Here is a 16,487-nt window from a genome sequence, read left to right as displayed (position 1 = left end):
GGCTTCTGTTAAAATCCACATTCTGGTTCAGTTGGTCTGGTTTGGAGACTGATATTCTGCATTCCTAATATGCCCCCAGATAATGGAGAAGTTGGTCTGAAAATCTTTCATCGAGCAGCAAAACTCTGATCCACTGGTATGGGAAAAAGATGTTTCTGTAGAAAGAGGCATATCCCCTTCGTTGAAACAAAGGGAAGGTGAAGAGGTTAGGTGTGATGGTAAAAAGTTGAAGAGGTTTCAGTTTCATAATTTTTATTTTCTCCCTTAACTAGGAGATTAAAAATAATAGTATTATGTAGGATTGGTGTGGGGAAATGAATATGCTCATGTAGTGCTAGGAGCTTCATATCAGATACCCTTTTCTCTAAGCTAACTAACCAGAGTTAGTCGTAAAACATTGATTTGATTATATTACTCCCCTCTACAAGTCCTTTTGGGTTCCTTCCTTAATGGGTCAAATTTAAATGCCTTCAAAGACCCCCCCCCCCACTTCAATCACATACATATATCTGACTGCCACTTGGCTATACTTATGTGTTCTTCACTGAACTCTGACCTCATCTTTTTTTCTTTATTCCTAAGCATGGCGCCTGGCATACAAATAACTAATACCCAGATAATTGAGTGAGTTGAAGAGATTTTTTATTTTTTGGTACCTGGGATTGAACCTAGGGGTGTTTGAACATTGAGCCATATCCCCAGCCCCTTTTTTGTTTTTATTTTTTATTTTGAGAGAGGGGCTCACTAAATTTCTGAGACTTAATTTGAACTCAGGATCCTCCTACCTTAATCTCCCCAGTTCCTTGGGTAACAGGCGAGTGCCACTATGCCCAGCAAGAAATTCTTTATGATGGACCTGTTTTCTACTTATGCCTGAAGTACCTGTGCAAAACATTTTTGGAATCTTGAAACTGGGGAGTATATAGGAAGAAGAGTGTTGGATTCTTCTCCTATAGTAGAAACAGTCATAATATGTACTTTTCCTATCCCCACTACCCTTCTTTATTTTATTTTTTTTGCATCAGAGATTGAACCCAGGGGTGCTTAACTACTGAGCCACATCCTCAACCCTTTTGAAATTTTTTTATTTTGAGACAGAGACCTGCTAAGTTGCTGAAGCTGGCTTTGAATTTGTGATCCTCCTGCCTTAGCCTTCCTAGCTACTGGGATTATAGGCATGGGCCACCATGTCCAGCTCCTTACCCTTCTTGCATTAATATACCTGCCTTTCGATTCTCATTCCTATTTTCTTCTACTGAATTACAGAGTAATAGGAAAATGAAATTACATTTGTTGATTTGCCCTGCCAGCTGATTGTCCCCTAGATAGGGAGTGTTCATTAATAAATCAAATACACATAATTCTGAAAAGTTAAATTAATTTCTGTAAAGAACAACTGTGTATTTGCTGCTTTTCAATGGACAGCAGAGGGAAGTGCTTACAATGAGCAATGTTCTCTTTCAAAGTTCTTAACCTGGGACTCTGGGAGGTTTGTAGATGATGAACTTCAGGGAGTTTTTGTTAAGATTGCCAAAGTGTCTGTCCCCTAAAAAGTGTAAAAACTAAAACTCTGTTCTAGTCTCAACAGGAAAAGTTTATGGAGATAGATTCTTTTTTTTTTTCCCCAAAGATACATTCTTTTTTAAAATTTAAAATTTTTTTTTAGTTGTTGGTGGACCTTTATTCATTTCTTTATATGTGGTGCTGAGAATCGAACTCAGTGCCTCACATATGTGAGGCAAGCACTCTACCACTGAGCCACAACCCCAGCTCCTGCATTTTTCTGGAGATAAGTTCTTAACTCCTGCATTTTTCTGTATAAATACAACATCATGTCTTAGAGCAATTTGTGTATATACTTTGCATAGTTGTTGCCTGCGTCATTAGACTTTTCAGTCTTTAAAAAGTCCAGCACTGGGTGGGCATGGTTGTACAATGCCTATAATCCCAATGACTCTGGAGGCTGAGGCAGGAGAACCACAAGTTTGAGGCCAGTTTTATCATTTTAAGGAGATCCTGTCTCAAAGTAAAAAAAAAAAAAAAAAAAAATAGTAGGGGAGACTGGGAATGTAACTCAATGATTAAAGCACCCCTGGCTTCAATCCCCAGTTTATGCACGCCTGCCCCCCCACAAAAAAAAACTCCTACCCTGTATCTTACTTATCTTTATGTCCTGTCTCCAATACCTAGACAGTACTTAACAGGAAAAAGCATTCAGTAGATAGGTGTTGAATGAATTGTTAGGTTTGGTGTTTGTTTTAATTGGAGAAAAGCGAGTTTTACATATCGGAATTGAACTTGATATATATGTTATCCTTTTTTGTTTGAGAGGAAAATAATCATTTTTAAATGCTAAAGCAGGATTTGTTTTAGTTTAGCAATACAGAGAAAGTCGGGACTGAGCAGAGACAAAAAAATGGAATAAAAATTGAAATGTATCAAAATAATTACTATCCTCAAGCAACCAGATTTTTTTTTCAGTAAAATGTATTTTAGTTTTTTAATAGTGTCCCATTTACATATTGTATTCAATAAACTATCTCTAGTAAAGATCATGCCCTTTATTTAAAACAAAACAAACAAAAACAAAACGAAGTTAAGCTGGGTTCAGTGCACACCTATAAACCCAGCAACCGGTGGGGGGTTCCAAGGGAGAGGAGGATTGTAGGTTTGAGGCCAACCTGGGCAACTTAGGTAGATCTTATCTCAAAATAAAATAAAAAAGGACTGGGGACATAGCTCAGTGGTAGAGGGCCCTTGGTACAATCCCCAGTACTGCAAAGACAGAAAACCAAAAACCAAATTTCTTCAACTTATTTTCAGTCTTGTGAAATCTTGACCTAAGTCCAGGTGATATCTGGAAAAAAAAAAAAATGGTAGTTGCAGTACAGAAGATATTCTTGGGCCCAGGGAAATTGGTTCTCTTTGGAACCTCATGAAACTTTTAATTCTTTGTTGTTGTTTTTATTAGAGATACTTAGCTCCACTTTCATCAGAGAGATGCTGATATCATTTTGGAAGTGACAAAGTGCTGTAGATATAATTTTGGAAAACAGTGCCTATTGGAGTCCTCTGAAGTTTTTGTTTTTTGGTACTGGGAAATGAACAGGGGTACTTGACCACTGAGCCACATCCCCAGCCCTTTTTAAATATTTTATTTAGAAATGGTCTTGCTGAGTTGCTTAGTGCCTCACTTAATTGCGGAGGCTGGCTTTGAACTCAGGATCCTCTAACCTCAGCCTTCTGAGCTGCTGGGATTACAGGCACATGCCATGGCACCTGGTTGAAGATTCTTAAATCTCTGTCTGGGGTGTGGTTCAGTGGTAGAGCTCTTGCCTATCCTGTGTGAGGTGCTGGGTTCGATCCTCAGCACCACATAAAAAATAAATAAAAGATATTGTGTCTATCTACAGCTAAAAAAATACTAAAAAAAAACAAAAAAAAAACTTAATCTCTTTCCTAGACTTTGTTGTGGTGTGTTGGGATTGAACTGGGACCCTCTACCACTCAACTACATTTCCAACCTCTTTTTTTTAAATATATTGAGACAGGGTCTCACTAAATTGCTAGGGCTGGCTTTGAACTTGAGTTCCCCTGCCTTAGTCTCCAGAGTCACTGGGATTACAGGCATGTGTCATTGCCTGTAATCTCATTTTTGCAGTTGATTTTTCTGCCAGGAATTCTCTAAAGACTGAGTAATCTTAAAGTTTCCTAATTAGGCTAATTTTGGATCTGTAAATCAGTATCATTAATACTGAGTTTATTATATACAAATAATTTCCATGTAGAATATAAGAGGTAAATAGCAAGCTTAAAATTCTGAATAACTGCAATCATATATAAGATTTTGTGTCATAAATGTATAACTTTAACATTATTATTATTATTATTTTTTTTTTTTGCGGTGCTGGGGATTGAACCCAGGGCCTTGCGCTTGTGAGGCAAGCACTCTACCAACTGAGCTATATCCCCAGCCCTTTGGTTATTTAGAAGTATGTTGTTTAAATCACAAGATAATTTGGGAACTTTCCAGATTTTTTTTTAATTTTTAATTTTTTTTTGTGGCGTTGGGGTTGAACTCAGGTGTTGTATATACTAGGCAATGCTCTACCAAGGAGCTACATCCCCAGACCCAGATATTTTTCTTTTACTGATAACTAGCTTACTTCTGTTATCATTAGAGAACATACTTGATATAATTTCACTTATTTAAAGATTATTTTATGACCCATGCTATATGGACTGGTTTTGGTAAAGCAAAGTGGTACACATACACAAGAAAATTGTGTATTCTGTTTCTGGGTGGAATTTCCTGTGTCAAATGGATCAAATTGATAGTGTTGTTCAGGTCTAAATCCTTATTGATCTTTTATTCATTCTTTGGGTAACTGAGAAAAGTGTGTTGAAGTGTCTAGCATTATTGTGGATTTGTTTGTTGCTCTTTTCTGTTTTCTCAGGTTTTACTTTGTGTATTTTGAAACCCCGTTAGGTATATTTTGGATTGCTATGTCTTTTTAGTGGATTGACCATTTTTATCATTATGTAATGTTTCTCTCTTTATTTTTTGTTTTTTGATGCTAGGCTTTGAACCCAGGACTCTCACACATGTTAATACACCTGGTAATTTTCCTTATTCTAAGTTCTACTTTGTCTAATGTAAATACACATACTTCATCTTTCTTCTGTGATATGTAGGCAGTTGAACCCAAGGGCACTCTACCATTGAGCCACATCCCCAGTCCTTTTTATTTTTTACTTTGAAACAGTGTCTTGCTAAATTGCCCAGAACAGCCTCAAACTTGTGGTCCTCCTGCCTCAGCCTTCTGAGTTGCTGAGATTACGGTGTGTGCCACTATGTCTGGCTTTATTTTTTCATTTTGATTTTAATTATTTGTGGGATTTAAAGCCTGGGGCATTTTACCATTGAGCCACGCCCCAGCCCTTTTATATTTTATTTTGAGACAGGGGCTTTCTTAAGTTGTCCTCAAATTTGTGATCTTCCTGCTTCAATCCTTCCAAGTTGCTGGAATTATAAACATGTGCCATCACACCTAGCTCCAGTTTTCTTTTGATGGTGTTTACATGGTACATCTTTTTCCAGTCTGTATCATTTTATATATTAGTTTCTTGAAGGCAGCATATTGTTGGGTTGGGTTTTTTCTCTTTAAAAATGTTTTATAGTACTAGGTTTTTTAACCCAGGGTACTATACCACTCACAGTGCTACATCCAGCCATTTTAATTAATTTTTTAAAAGAGAAGCTTTTTTTTTGATTGCTTTTATTTTATTCATTTATTTATATGCAGTACTGAGAATTGAACCCAGTGCCTCACACATGCCAGGCAAGTGCTCTACCACTGAGCCACAACACCGGCCCTTAATTTTTATTATTATTTTTTTCTGTTCCTTTTTTGTTACTTTGTTTGCCCTTTCTAAACATTTAAAAAATATATCTTTAGTTGTAGATGGATGCAGTACCTTTTTTATTTATTTTTATATGGTGCAGAGGATTGAACCCAGTGCCTCACACATGCAAGGCAAGCACTCCACCATTGAGGTACAACCCCAGCTCCAAATCATAATTAATTTAGACTTAGGGTTTTACCACCTAAAAGTAAAATAAATCTTATGCCATGAGACTTTATCTTCTCTGTTTATGCTATAGTTGTCACATGTATTAAAACTATGCTCATTGAAAATCACATGATACACCAATATAATTTGCGCCTTCATATTTACCTAGCTATTTCTTATTTCACTTTCCCCACTGGCCTCCTCTTCCTTCCCCTTTCCTTTAAAAAACTTTATTTCTATTTGGTTCAAAGCTTGGGAGAAGTCTCCAGGTTGGTTAAAAAGCTGCCTACTAGAGCCTGGGGTGGGTTGCTCAGTGATAGAATTCTTTGCTAGTATTTGCAAGGCCCTGACTTTGAGCCCCAGCAAAATACACACACTGCCTAGTTGCTGGAGGGAGAGGTTCAGATAGAAACCCTGATGTCAGGAGATGCTGAGTCTCTCAAAGTTAAGCTGGGCCTCTGGAGCCTTTGGGAAAGTTATGACCTAGTCTGGCTCGGGGTCCCACAATCCTGTGGAGGTATTTCTCATTTCTTTTTTTTTTTTCTTGATGGTATTGGGGTTTGAACCCAGGGTTGCTTTACCACTGAGCTATCTCCTCTAGCCTCAGTATCTGGAGTCCCTGGAATTGCAAGTGTTGTCCATCACACCCAGTGGTTTTTCTCATTTTTTAATGTTTTTCCTTCATTCCTGAAGTTTCATGTAGTTCTCTGGGTACCATTTCATTTTCATCCTGAAGAGTTTTCCTTAGCATTCTTATTAGGGACTATCTGCTAATTAAATCCCTTCATCTGAGAATGTCTTTATTTTGCCTTCATGCTATATGTTTTTTTAAAAAATTTTTTAGATGTTGGTAGACCTTTCTTTTATTCATTTATTTATATATGGTGCTGAGAATTGAACCCAGGGCTTCACACATACATGCTAGGCGAGCGCTCTACCACTGAGCCCTAGCCCCAGCCTGTGCTATGTATTTTTTCATGCTGTATATTCTTTGTGCTAGATACAGAATTCTGGGGTTGCAGTTGACTTCAGCATTTTAAAGATATTGTTCTACTATCTTCTGGCCTTTATGTTTCCTAATGAATTTATTTTCCTTATGTGTGTTGTTCTTCCTCACTCTGCTTTCAAAACTTTTTTCTATACTTTTGGTTTTTACAGTTTATGTTTGGTCTGTGAATGATTGTTTTTAAATTTATCTTGTGATAAGTGATGAACTTTTTGAATCAGTGTATATATGTCTTTCACCAAATTTGGGAAGTTTCTTTTTCAGTGTATTTTGTGTACCATTGTTTTTCTCCTTTCTGAGACTTCAGTGGCATAAATTTTAGACTTTGGATATTTTCCTTCAGTTCCCTGAGACTGTTCCTTCCTGTCCCTCACCTTCCATCTTTTCCCCTATGTTCTTAAGTTTGGCTAATTTATACTGATCTGTTTTCAAGTTTCTTATCTATCATCTTAATTCTGATTTTGAGACTAGCTGTTACAGTTTTTTAAAAATTTCCTCATGAACTGTATATTTCATTTGTTTTTGTGGAGTTGAGGATCTAATGTAGGGTCTAACACATTCTATGTGAGTACTCTTACCACTGAATTACTTCCCCATCCATCCTCTGTATTTTTTCTTTAATTTTTGTTTGATTATTTTTCATACTTTATTTTTCATGAAAATGTTTCATGAACGTCCACATTTATCTCATGTAGGACAGTTATTTTTTATTTAAAGTCTTATGTGATAATTCTTGTATCTGAATTGTCTTTGGCTTGTATCTGTTGACTATCTTTTCTTTGATGTGGTCAGATTTTTTTGATCCTTTATGTTTCAGGTCTTTCTGAATTTAATCCTAGACATTTGGAATATTATATTATGAAACTTGGTTTTATAGAAATCCTCTGGAGAATGTTTATTGTTTTAATATGTGATCAACCTAGTCAGATTTAGACTGCTAGTTCTTACTCTTTGTGGGTAGTAGTTTCAATGTAATTTCAGTTTTTAAAGCCTTTGCTGTACTGTTTGGGTCTACTCTGCGTTTGTAACTCATGATTTGGTCTAGGTCTTGTGTGGTGGATTATATCGTAGTTCGCTTCTCAAAGTCTTTGTGAAGTGTGGCTGCTTGTTTGTTTTTTAGACCCATCCTTCATAAATGCATCATGGAGATGAACTTGGGGTTTGTATCAGGAATCCCTTTCTGGTTCTTTTCTCTCCAAGTTTCCTCCCACATCTTTCAGCTCCCAAAGTCATCATAAGGGGGGTCTGAGGAGGTCTCTCCAGAGACAGAGGAAACCTCTGCTTGAACCTTCCATACTCTTGACATGTTGGAGAAAAGAATCTAAGATGCATCATGTTTTAGCAAAGATGCAGAGTTTTATTAGGAAGTGAAAGGTAAAGTCACACTGTCAGATCAGAATACAGATTATCTCGAGAGTGAGAAGTGCTTTTGGGGTCTCTGGCTGTTCTTTTAAAAGGAAACTTTTGAGGGGTGGCATGAGAACGTGTGTGGAAATAAAGTTGATGTCAGCCTGGTGAACTAAGTTCTTTGATCATGGATCACAAGATGTTTATGGTGTTTGGTCAATCTTTAGGTTGACATTATCTCTTCTATATAGATAAGTTTGGAATGTGCTTATATTATAGGTTTCTTAAAATACATTTCCTTGCCTTATCTAATCTGAAAATACATTGTGTAGGCCAATAGTTCACGCTTAAGGCTTTAATCAAAATGAGGCAATTTTCATAGATGAGTAAATTTGCAATAATTCTTAAGGTTTGTAGATTTCTGCTAGGAGTGGTGGCACATGCCTGTAATCCCAGTGATTCAGGAAGCTGAGGCAGGAGGATCACAAGTTTAAAGTCAGAATAAGCAACTTAGTGAGACCCTGTCTCAAAATAAAAAATAAAAGAGGCTGGGATGTGGCTCAAACTTGTGATCCTCCTGCCTCAGTCTGCTGAGTATTAAAACTTTCACAATCTCTTAACATCTGTTCCATTTACTACCTGTGCATGGGTATTTGCTACATATGTGAAGAACAACCACAGTGCTTAAGATTCAGATATGCTAGGTAGTCTTGTACTCTTACCTGAGAATTAGGGAATGAACTGGAATCTGTTCTCAAAGAATTTAATTGCTGATTTAGAAACATTACAAGTGACTGTTTTGTGTATGTAGGTTGCCAGTGTTGCTGGTTAATAAAAATCACCTGTTTAATCATTGATTGCTTAGTCATTGAATGAAAGAAGTCTTCTAAAATCTTGGTGATAATATTCTTGCTGCCAAATCCCTTAAGTTAAAGATTAAGAAGATATTAGACTGCCATTCATACAGGTGTTTTTTTTTTTTTTTTTTTTTAAGCTGCTAAAGGTGTGGGAGGCATTCACTTGCATACATTAAAAATTGGAGGAAAAATAATAGTGAATTTTTTGAGAGTGCTATATTACCTTTTGTGTTATCTGTAGTTATAGTTTAGTGTAGAGAGAGAAGTTAAATAATGCATTTGATGTCACATAATTGAGTTTTCTACTAAAAAAATGTGGGCTTTCATAGTTTGTTTTGATAAAATATAGGGAGTCTCCTTGATACCTCACAGATTTTTTTTTTCTTTGATAAACTATGTTATACAGGGGTTTATAATAGGCATTAATCTGTTCAAAGGAGGGAAAGGGAGCTGAAGTTAGTTTAATGTGGGGTCATATGTGGAGCTAAATTTCTAAGTATATGATTCGATTTAATCTACATAACTAGATAAATTAGGTGTTGGTTAGATATAATCTTTGCCATACAAATGAGGAAGCAGGCTCAGAAAGATCATGCAGCTGTTCTCTGATTTACTTTGGTCTTTTAGGCCCCAAATCAGTGCTCGTCCCTATAAAACACGAACTGAACAATGTCACTGGCCTTCAATGACTCGTACATCAAGTAAGGAAATAAAGTAATACATGAAACAGTGTGTACCTTGCTTTTTTGCTTTAGAAACTTGGAAGTGTCACTTAACTGGGGAGTTAAGGGAAAGTTTTATGGAGTAGTTGATGCTACTCCATGTTTTAGTGAATAAGGAATTGTTTTAAACATGGTTTTAAGTTAATACTACTACTTTAAACTGCTTGATGTTTTCAGCAGTGATGAAATATACATGGAAGTATTGTAATGGAAGTGAAAACCATGAAACATATTACCTAGTAAATATTGAGATACAGTATTGAACACAGTGTGTTATAGTTTATTGTCTGTAATTTTGTTAATATTTTGTTTAGTAATCCTACATGTGATATGATTTATTTTACTGTAGATGTCCTCCTCGAACTTTCTTACCAGCCCTCTGCAAAATTTTTCTTGATGAAAGTGCTCCAGACAATGTGTTAGAAGTGACAGCCCGTGCCATAACATACTACCTGGATGTATCTGCAGAATGCACCCGAAGGATTGTTGGGGTGGATGGAGCTATAAAAGCACTTTGTAATCGTTTGGTTGTAGTTGAACTTAACAACAGGACTAGCAGAGATTTAGCTGAACAATGTGTGAAGGTAAGTATTATTTATTAGCCTATTTGAACATCACTTAGAGAGTTAAAAATATGTTTTCCTAAGAAGATAAAACTATCATCTAACTTACTTTACTGAGAGTGATTGAGAGCAATGGAAACGACAACCCTTGTGGCAGCTGGGAAAAGAAAATCTTATCTGTGAATGAAAACTTGGGGTTTTTCTTTGTTTTTGTTCTTGTTTTTGTTTTTGTGGTCCTGGGGATTGAACCCAGGGCCTTGTGCTTAACAGGTAAGCACTCTACCATCCAGGTCTTGCTAAGTTCCTTAGGGCTTCACTAAATTTCTGAGGCTGGCCTTGAACTTGTCCTCCTGTCTCAGCCACTTGAGTTACTGGGATTGTAATCATATGCCACCACACCTGGCTACCCAGATGTTCTTATGTCCTGCTTCAGCTTTCTTCAGTTCTGGTAATTACAGACACATTGAGATAAGTTATCTGTGTTTTTTTTTTTTGTTTTTTTTTTTGTTTGTCTGTTTGTTTGCCCCCTTTTTTTTTTTTTTTTTTTTAATGTTTTATTTAGAAACAGGGTCTCACTAAATTGCTTAGGAACTCACTAAGTTGTTCAGGCTGGCCTTGAACTTGTGATCCTCCTGCCTCAGCCTCCCAAGCCACAATGACTAAAAATAACTAAAAACTGCCACCAGTTCCATACATCATTCTAAGGATTTTTATTATAATGAGTATATTAACTCATTTAGTTTTCATGAAACTATATGAGACAAGTACCATTAATATCATATATATATGTTTTTGGGGGGGTACTGGGCATTGAACCCAGGGGTGCTTTACCACATAGCATGCATCACTGTGCCTGACCATAATTTCTGTTTTACAGATGAAAAAATTCAAGTATTTCTGAATTTGTATAATTTGTATTATATAATTTCTGAGCTAAGTAACTTGCTCAGAAATTGTACAAGTAGTGAGCAGTAAAGCCAAGATTTGAAGATTAGGAAGTTTGGTTCTAGAGCCTATCGAGTTAACTATTTTGCTATACTCTCTTGAGTAAGCTATTATATTTCTTTTGGGACTAACTATAAATTTTATAATACTCAAAGGCATAAGTACTGTTTTAGTCATTTATTGATACTATTTGGTGAACACATTTTGATTTTTGTTTTGTTTTGCTATTCAGGCAGGGCCTCAATATGTTGCCCAAGCTGGTCTTCAACTCCTAGGTCCAAGTCATCCTCCTGCCTCTTGAGTGCTGGGACTACAGTGTGCAACTTGCCACGATTCTTTTTTTTTAATGATTCCTGCTACACACTTTGTTTTTTTAAATGATTCTTGGTCAGCAGTTTTCAAAGTTTTTTTTTTTTTTTTTTTTTTGCCTCAGGTTGCCTCGACAAGTCTTAAGTGATTGAGACTCCCCAGGAACCTTTGTTTATAGTATTTATATCTATATTTACCGTGTTAGATATTAAGATTCAGTAATACCAGAAAAAAAAAAGTTATTAAACAGAGGTGGGGGTGGTATTGCATGCCTTTAATCCCAGCAACTCAGAAGGCTGAGGCAGGAAGATCAAAAGTTCAAAGCCAGCTCAGCAATTTAGCAAGGCCCTAAGCAACTTATACCCTGTCTTAAAATTAAAATAAAAGGTTTTAGTACCCCTGGGTTCTATTCCCACTAGCAAAAATTAAAAAAAATTGAAAAAACTTGATAAATCTTAAATATTGATTTCTTTTAAAATAAGCTCATTAGATATTAACATATATTTAAAATTTTTTTCTTTTATTTATTTTTGAAAAATTTATTCTAATTGGTTATACATAAGAGTAGAATACATTTTCACATATTGTACACAAATGGAGCATAACTTCTCATTACTTTGGCTGTACATGGTGAAGAGTCACAGCAATAGTGTAATCATACATGTATATAGGGTGATAATGTCTGTCTCATTCTACTGTCCTTCCCATTCCCACTGTCCCGCCTATTTGTTCTTTTTAGTTATACATAACAGTAGAATGTATTTTGACATATTATACATACAAGGAATATAACTTCTCATTCTTATGGTTGAACATGATGGGAATTACACTGGTCATGTATTCATATATGAATATGAACATAGGAAAGTCATGTCCAATTCATCTACTCTTTCCTATTTCATCCCTCTTCCCTTCATTCCCCTTTGTCTATTCCAATGAACTTCTATTCTTCCCTCCCTCCCACATGAAATATTTTTAATGAAAATTGACTATTTCTCAAAGAAAATGAAAATGAGTAAGAGACTATCATTGCTGGGCAATTTTGGAAATCTCTTTTAAAAACTCTAGCTGAATGGAAATCAGCTACATCCTCGTATTTGCTTCTGTAGTCAGTCTGGTGCAATATCATACCTTATGTAGCTTCTGGAGCGCTCTACCATATACTCCTGAGAGAATGAGAGCAAAAGAGACAAACCGCTATAGAATTACTGTGAACATGTTTAACTTGAAGACTCCTTGAAAGAATCCTAGGGACCTGGAGCCCCTAGACAATATTTCAGAAATTTCTGTTTGTGTGCCTATAGATTTGTGTCTGTTTTGTCTACAATCTAAGAGGAAGAGGGTTCTATTCCTTCTCAAGGCTTTCCTTCCTTAATTCTCTTGACCACCTCACTTCATGCTTCTTCCAGGTCTGAAATTTTACTTCATTGCTTATTCACTGACCTATATTTTCAAACTCTTTTTTTTTTTTTAGCTATTTCTTTATTCTCAGCAGATAGATATGATGAAATCTTGAACCATCTCTTTTCTTTTTTGGGAGGGGTTGTTTGTTTTTGTTTTGCTAGCTTTATATTTATTAAAATAGTAATCATACATAGTATATATGTGTGTGTGTGTGTGTGTGTGTGTGTATTACATGTTTGTATATTATATATATTTATATAATTTTTAGAGGCAGTTCTAGTGATCAAATCCAAGACCTTTCTAATGCAAGCAGGTTCTCTACTGCTGAGCTACAACCCCAAAGCCCCATTTCTATAATTTTTAAACCTACAGTTAAAAGAATGGTATGATTAACATCTTATTTGCCAATTGTTAACTTTTTTCCTCTTTTTTCTCTTCTCACCCCTTCTCTGCCTTCCTCCTTTATTTTTCACTGATTCTTTGAAAATAAATTGCCATATTCTATATGATAATAACCATACTCTATCTCTGAAAATTAACAGTGGTTCAGTAATAAGTAATGTCTAATTTATTAGGCTCACCATGTCTTTTATGGTTTTTAAGAAAGCCAGAATCCAAAGTTTACACATTTGCACTCTTTTTTTGTGTGTGTGTGTGGTACTGGGGATTGAACCCAGGGCCTTGTGCTTGCGAGGCAAACACTCTACCAACTGAGCTATATCCCCAGCCCTGCACTCTTTTTATTCTCATTTAATGAAGAACAAACACCCCCTCCTCTTTTTTCCTTGACACTTTTTTTTTAAACAGAGTCCAGGCCATTTGTCTTATATGATGTTCCACATTCTAGATTTGTTCGATTGCTTGTTCATGGTTAATTTGAATTTTAAAATGTTATTTGCACCCTGCTGTGTTGGTGTTTTGCATAGTTTTTATTGCATCCCATTGGAAGGCATATAATGTCAGGCTGTTCCATTATTGGTCATCTACTACTTCAAAAAAAATTCAGGAGCCCCTTCTTTGACTGTGGATTCCACTTTAGTTGTCCTCTTCCTATTCATAATCATGCTGTTAGGAAGAGTAGCAAGAGGTTTACACTTAGTCACTATTCAGCCCACAAAAATTAAGTTTGTGCTTGTTTAACTCCCCTGAATCTATGGGAGAAAGGTTATCAGTAGCATCTCTGTTACCAAACTGTGGACTTTTTGCAGCCCTTAACTTACTAGATCTTGGTAGTGTTTGATATTAGTTATTATTTCATTCTTTTTGAAACTTTATCCTTTAGATTTTGTCACACCTGCTTTTTTTTCCTTTTTTCTTTTTGGCAGATTCTTATTTAATTCATTCTTAAATGATAGTATTTTCTTTTTAACTTTTTTGCATTCACTTTTTTTTTTTATTTTTACAGACTGCATTTTGATTGAACACAAATATGGTACGACTCTTCATTTCTTTGGTTGTACACAATGTAGATTCACACCATTCATGTAATCATACATACACATAGGGTAATACTGTCTCATTCTATTATCTTTCTATTCCCTCCTGCCCCATTTTCCTCTACACCATCCAAAGTTCCTGCATTCTTTCCTCTCCCCGCTTCCACCCCACCTCATTATGTATTGTCATCCACTTATCAGAGAAAACCTTTGGCTTTTGGTTTTTTGGGCTTGGCCTATTTCACTTAGCATGATATTTTCCATCTTCATCCATTTACCAGCAAATGCCATAATTTTATTCTTTTTTATGACTGAGTAATATTCTATTGTATATATATACCACAGTTTCTTTATCCATTCAATTGATAGTATTTTTTTTAATCTTTTTTAATTTTACAGACTGCATTTTGATTCATTGTACACAATGGGGTACAACTTTTCATTTCTATGGTTGTACACAATGTAGATTCATACCATTCATGTAATCATACATACACATAGGGTAATACTGTCTGTTTCATTCTACTATCTTTCTGTTTTCCAACCCCTTCCACCCCATTTTTCTCTACACCATCCAAAGTTCATTCATTCTTCTCTCCCCTCCCCGCTGCCACCCTACCTCATTATATATTGTCATGCACTTATCAGAGGAAACATTCGGCCTTTGGTTTTTTGACTTGGCCTTTTTCACTTAGCATGATATTTTCCACCTTCATTCATTTACTAGTAAATACCATAATTTTATTCTTCTTTATGGCTGAGTAATAGTCCATTGTGTTTATATGCCACAGTTTCTTTATCCATTCATCTTTTGAAGGGCATTTAGATTGGTTCCACAATCTAGCTATTGTGAATTGAGCTGCTGTGAACATTGATGTGGCTGCATCACTGTAGTATGCTGATTTTAAGTCATTTGGGTATAAACCGAGGAGTGGGATAGCTGGGTCAAATGGTGGGTCCATTCCAAACTTTCTGAGGAATCTCCATACTGCTTTCCAGAGTGGCTGCACTAATTTGCAACTCTACCAGCAATGTATGAATGTGCCTTTTTCCCCACATCCATGCCAACACTTATTATTGCTTGTGTTCTTGATAATAGCCATTCTAAGTGGAGTTAGATGAAATCTTAGGGTGGTTTTAATTTGCATTTCTCTAACTACAGGAATGATGAGCACTTTTTCCTGTATTTGTTGATCACCTGTATATCTTCTTCTGTGAAGTGTCTGCCCATTTTCTTAGCCCATTTGTTGATTGGGTTCTTTGTATTTTGGGTGTAAAGTTTTTTAAGTTCTTTATAAACTTTGGAGATGAGTGCTCTGTCTGAAGTGTGTGTGGAAAAGATTTTCTCCCACTCTGTAGGCTCTCTTTTCACATTATTGATTGTTTCCTTTGCTGAGAAAAAAAGCTTTTTACTTTGAATCTATCCCAGTTTTTGATTCTTGCTTTTGTTTCTTGCGCTATGGGGGTCTTGTTAAGGAAGTCTGGTCCTAAGCCAACATGATGGAGATTCAGGTCTACTTTTTCTTCTATTTGGTGAAGGGTCTCAAGTCTAATTTCTAGATCCTTGATCCATTTTGAGTTGAGTTTTGTACAGGGTGAGATATAGGGGTTTAATTTCATTTTACTGCATATGGATTTCTAGTTTTGCCAGCACCATTTGTTGAAGAGGCTATCTTTTTTCCATTGTAAGTTTTTGGCACCTTTGTCTGGTCTGAGATAACTGTACTTATATCTGTGTCTTCGATCCTGTACCATTGGTCTACCTGTCTGTTTTGGTGCCAATTCCATGCTGTTTTTGTTACTATTGCTCTATAGTAGAGTTTAAGGTCTGGTATTGTGATACCTCCTGCATCACTCTTCCTACCCAGGTTTGCTTTTGCTATTCTGGATCTTTTGTTCTTCCAGATGAATTTCATGATTGCTTTTTCTGTTTCTGTGAGAAATGTCATAGGGATTTTAATTGGGATTGCATTAAATTTGTATAGTGCCTTTGAAAGTATGGCCATTTTGATAATATTAATTCTACCTGTCCAAGAACATGGGAGATCTTTCCATCTTCTAAGGTCTTCTTCAGTTTCTTTCTTCAATGTTTTGTAGTTTTCATTGTAAAGATCTTTCACCTCTTTGGTTAGATTGATTCCCAAGTTTTTTTTTTTTTTTGAGACTATTGTGAGTGGAGTTGTTTTCCTCATTTCCCTTTCAGATGTTTCATTGCTTATGTATAAAAATGCTTTAGATTTATGAATGTTTATTTTATATCCTATTTTGCTACATTCACTTATGAGGTCTAGAAGTTTTTCTGGAGGAGTTTTTTGGATCCTCTA

At 35.9% G+C, this 16,487-nt stretch overlaps 1 protein-coding gene and 1 non-coding gene across 7 annotated transcripts in view; one reads left to right on the top strand and one right to left on the bottom strand.

Moving 5' to 3' along the window:
* Hectd1 (HECT domain E3 ubiquitin protein ligase 1) overlaps positions 1-16,487 on the top strand; it is a 95,258-nt gene that overhangs the window by 10,146 nt on the left and 68,625 nt on the right. For all 6 annotated transcript variants that reach the window (XM_047541609.1, XM_047541611.1, XM_047541608.1 and 3 more), the window contains one exon: positions 9,856-10,090. In XM_047541609.1, the coding sequence (XP_047397565.1) occupies positions 9,856-10,090 (235 nt within the window). The remainder of the gene's footprint in view (positions 1-9,855; positions 10,091-16,487) is intronic.
* On the bottom strand, positions 13,379-13,452 carry Trnaa-cgc (transfer RNA alanine (anticodon CGC)). Its single transcript has one exon. It is a non-coding gene; the product is annotated as a tRNA-Ala (tRNA).

The sequence above is a fragment of the Sciurus carolinensis genome, chromosome 2 (assembly GCF_902686445.1).
Source record: "Sciurus carolinensis chromosome 2, mSciCar1.2, whole genome shotgun sequence".
NCBI classification, from domain to species: Eukaryota; Metazoa; Chordata; class Mammalia; order Rodentia; family Sciuridae; genus Sciurus; species Sciurus carolinensis.
The sequence above is the reverse complement of the archived record's forward strand: the minus strand, read 5'-3'. Positions and strand labels throughout refer to the sequence as shown.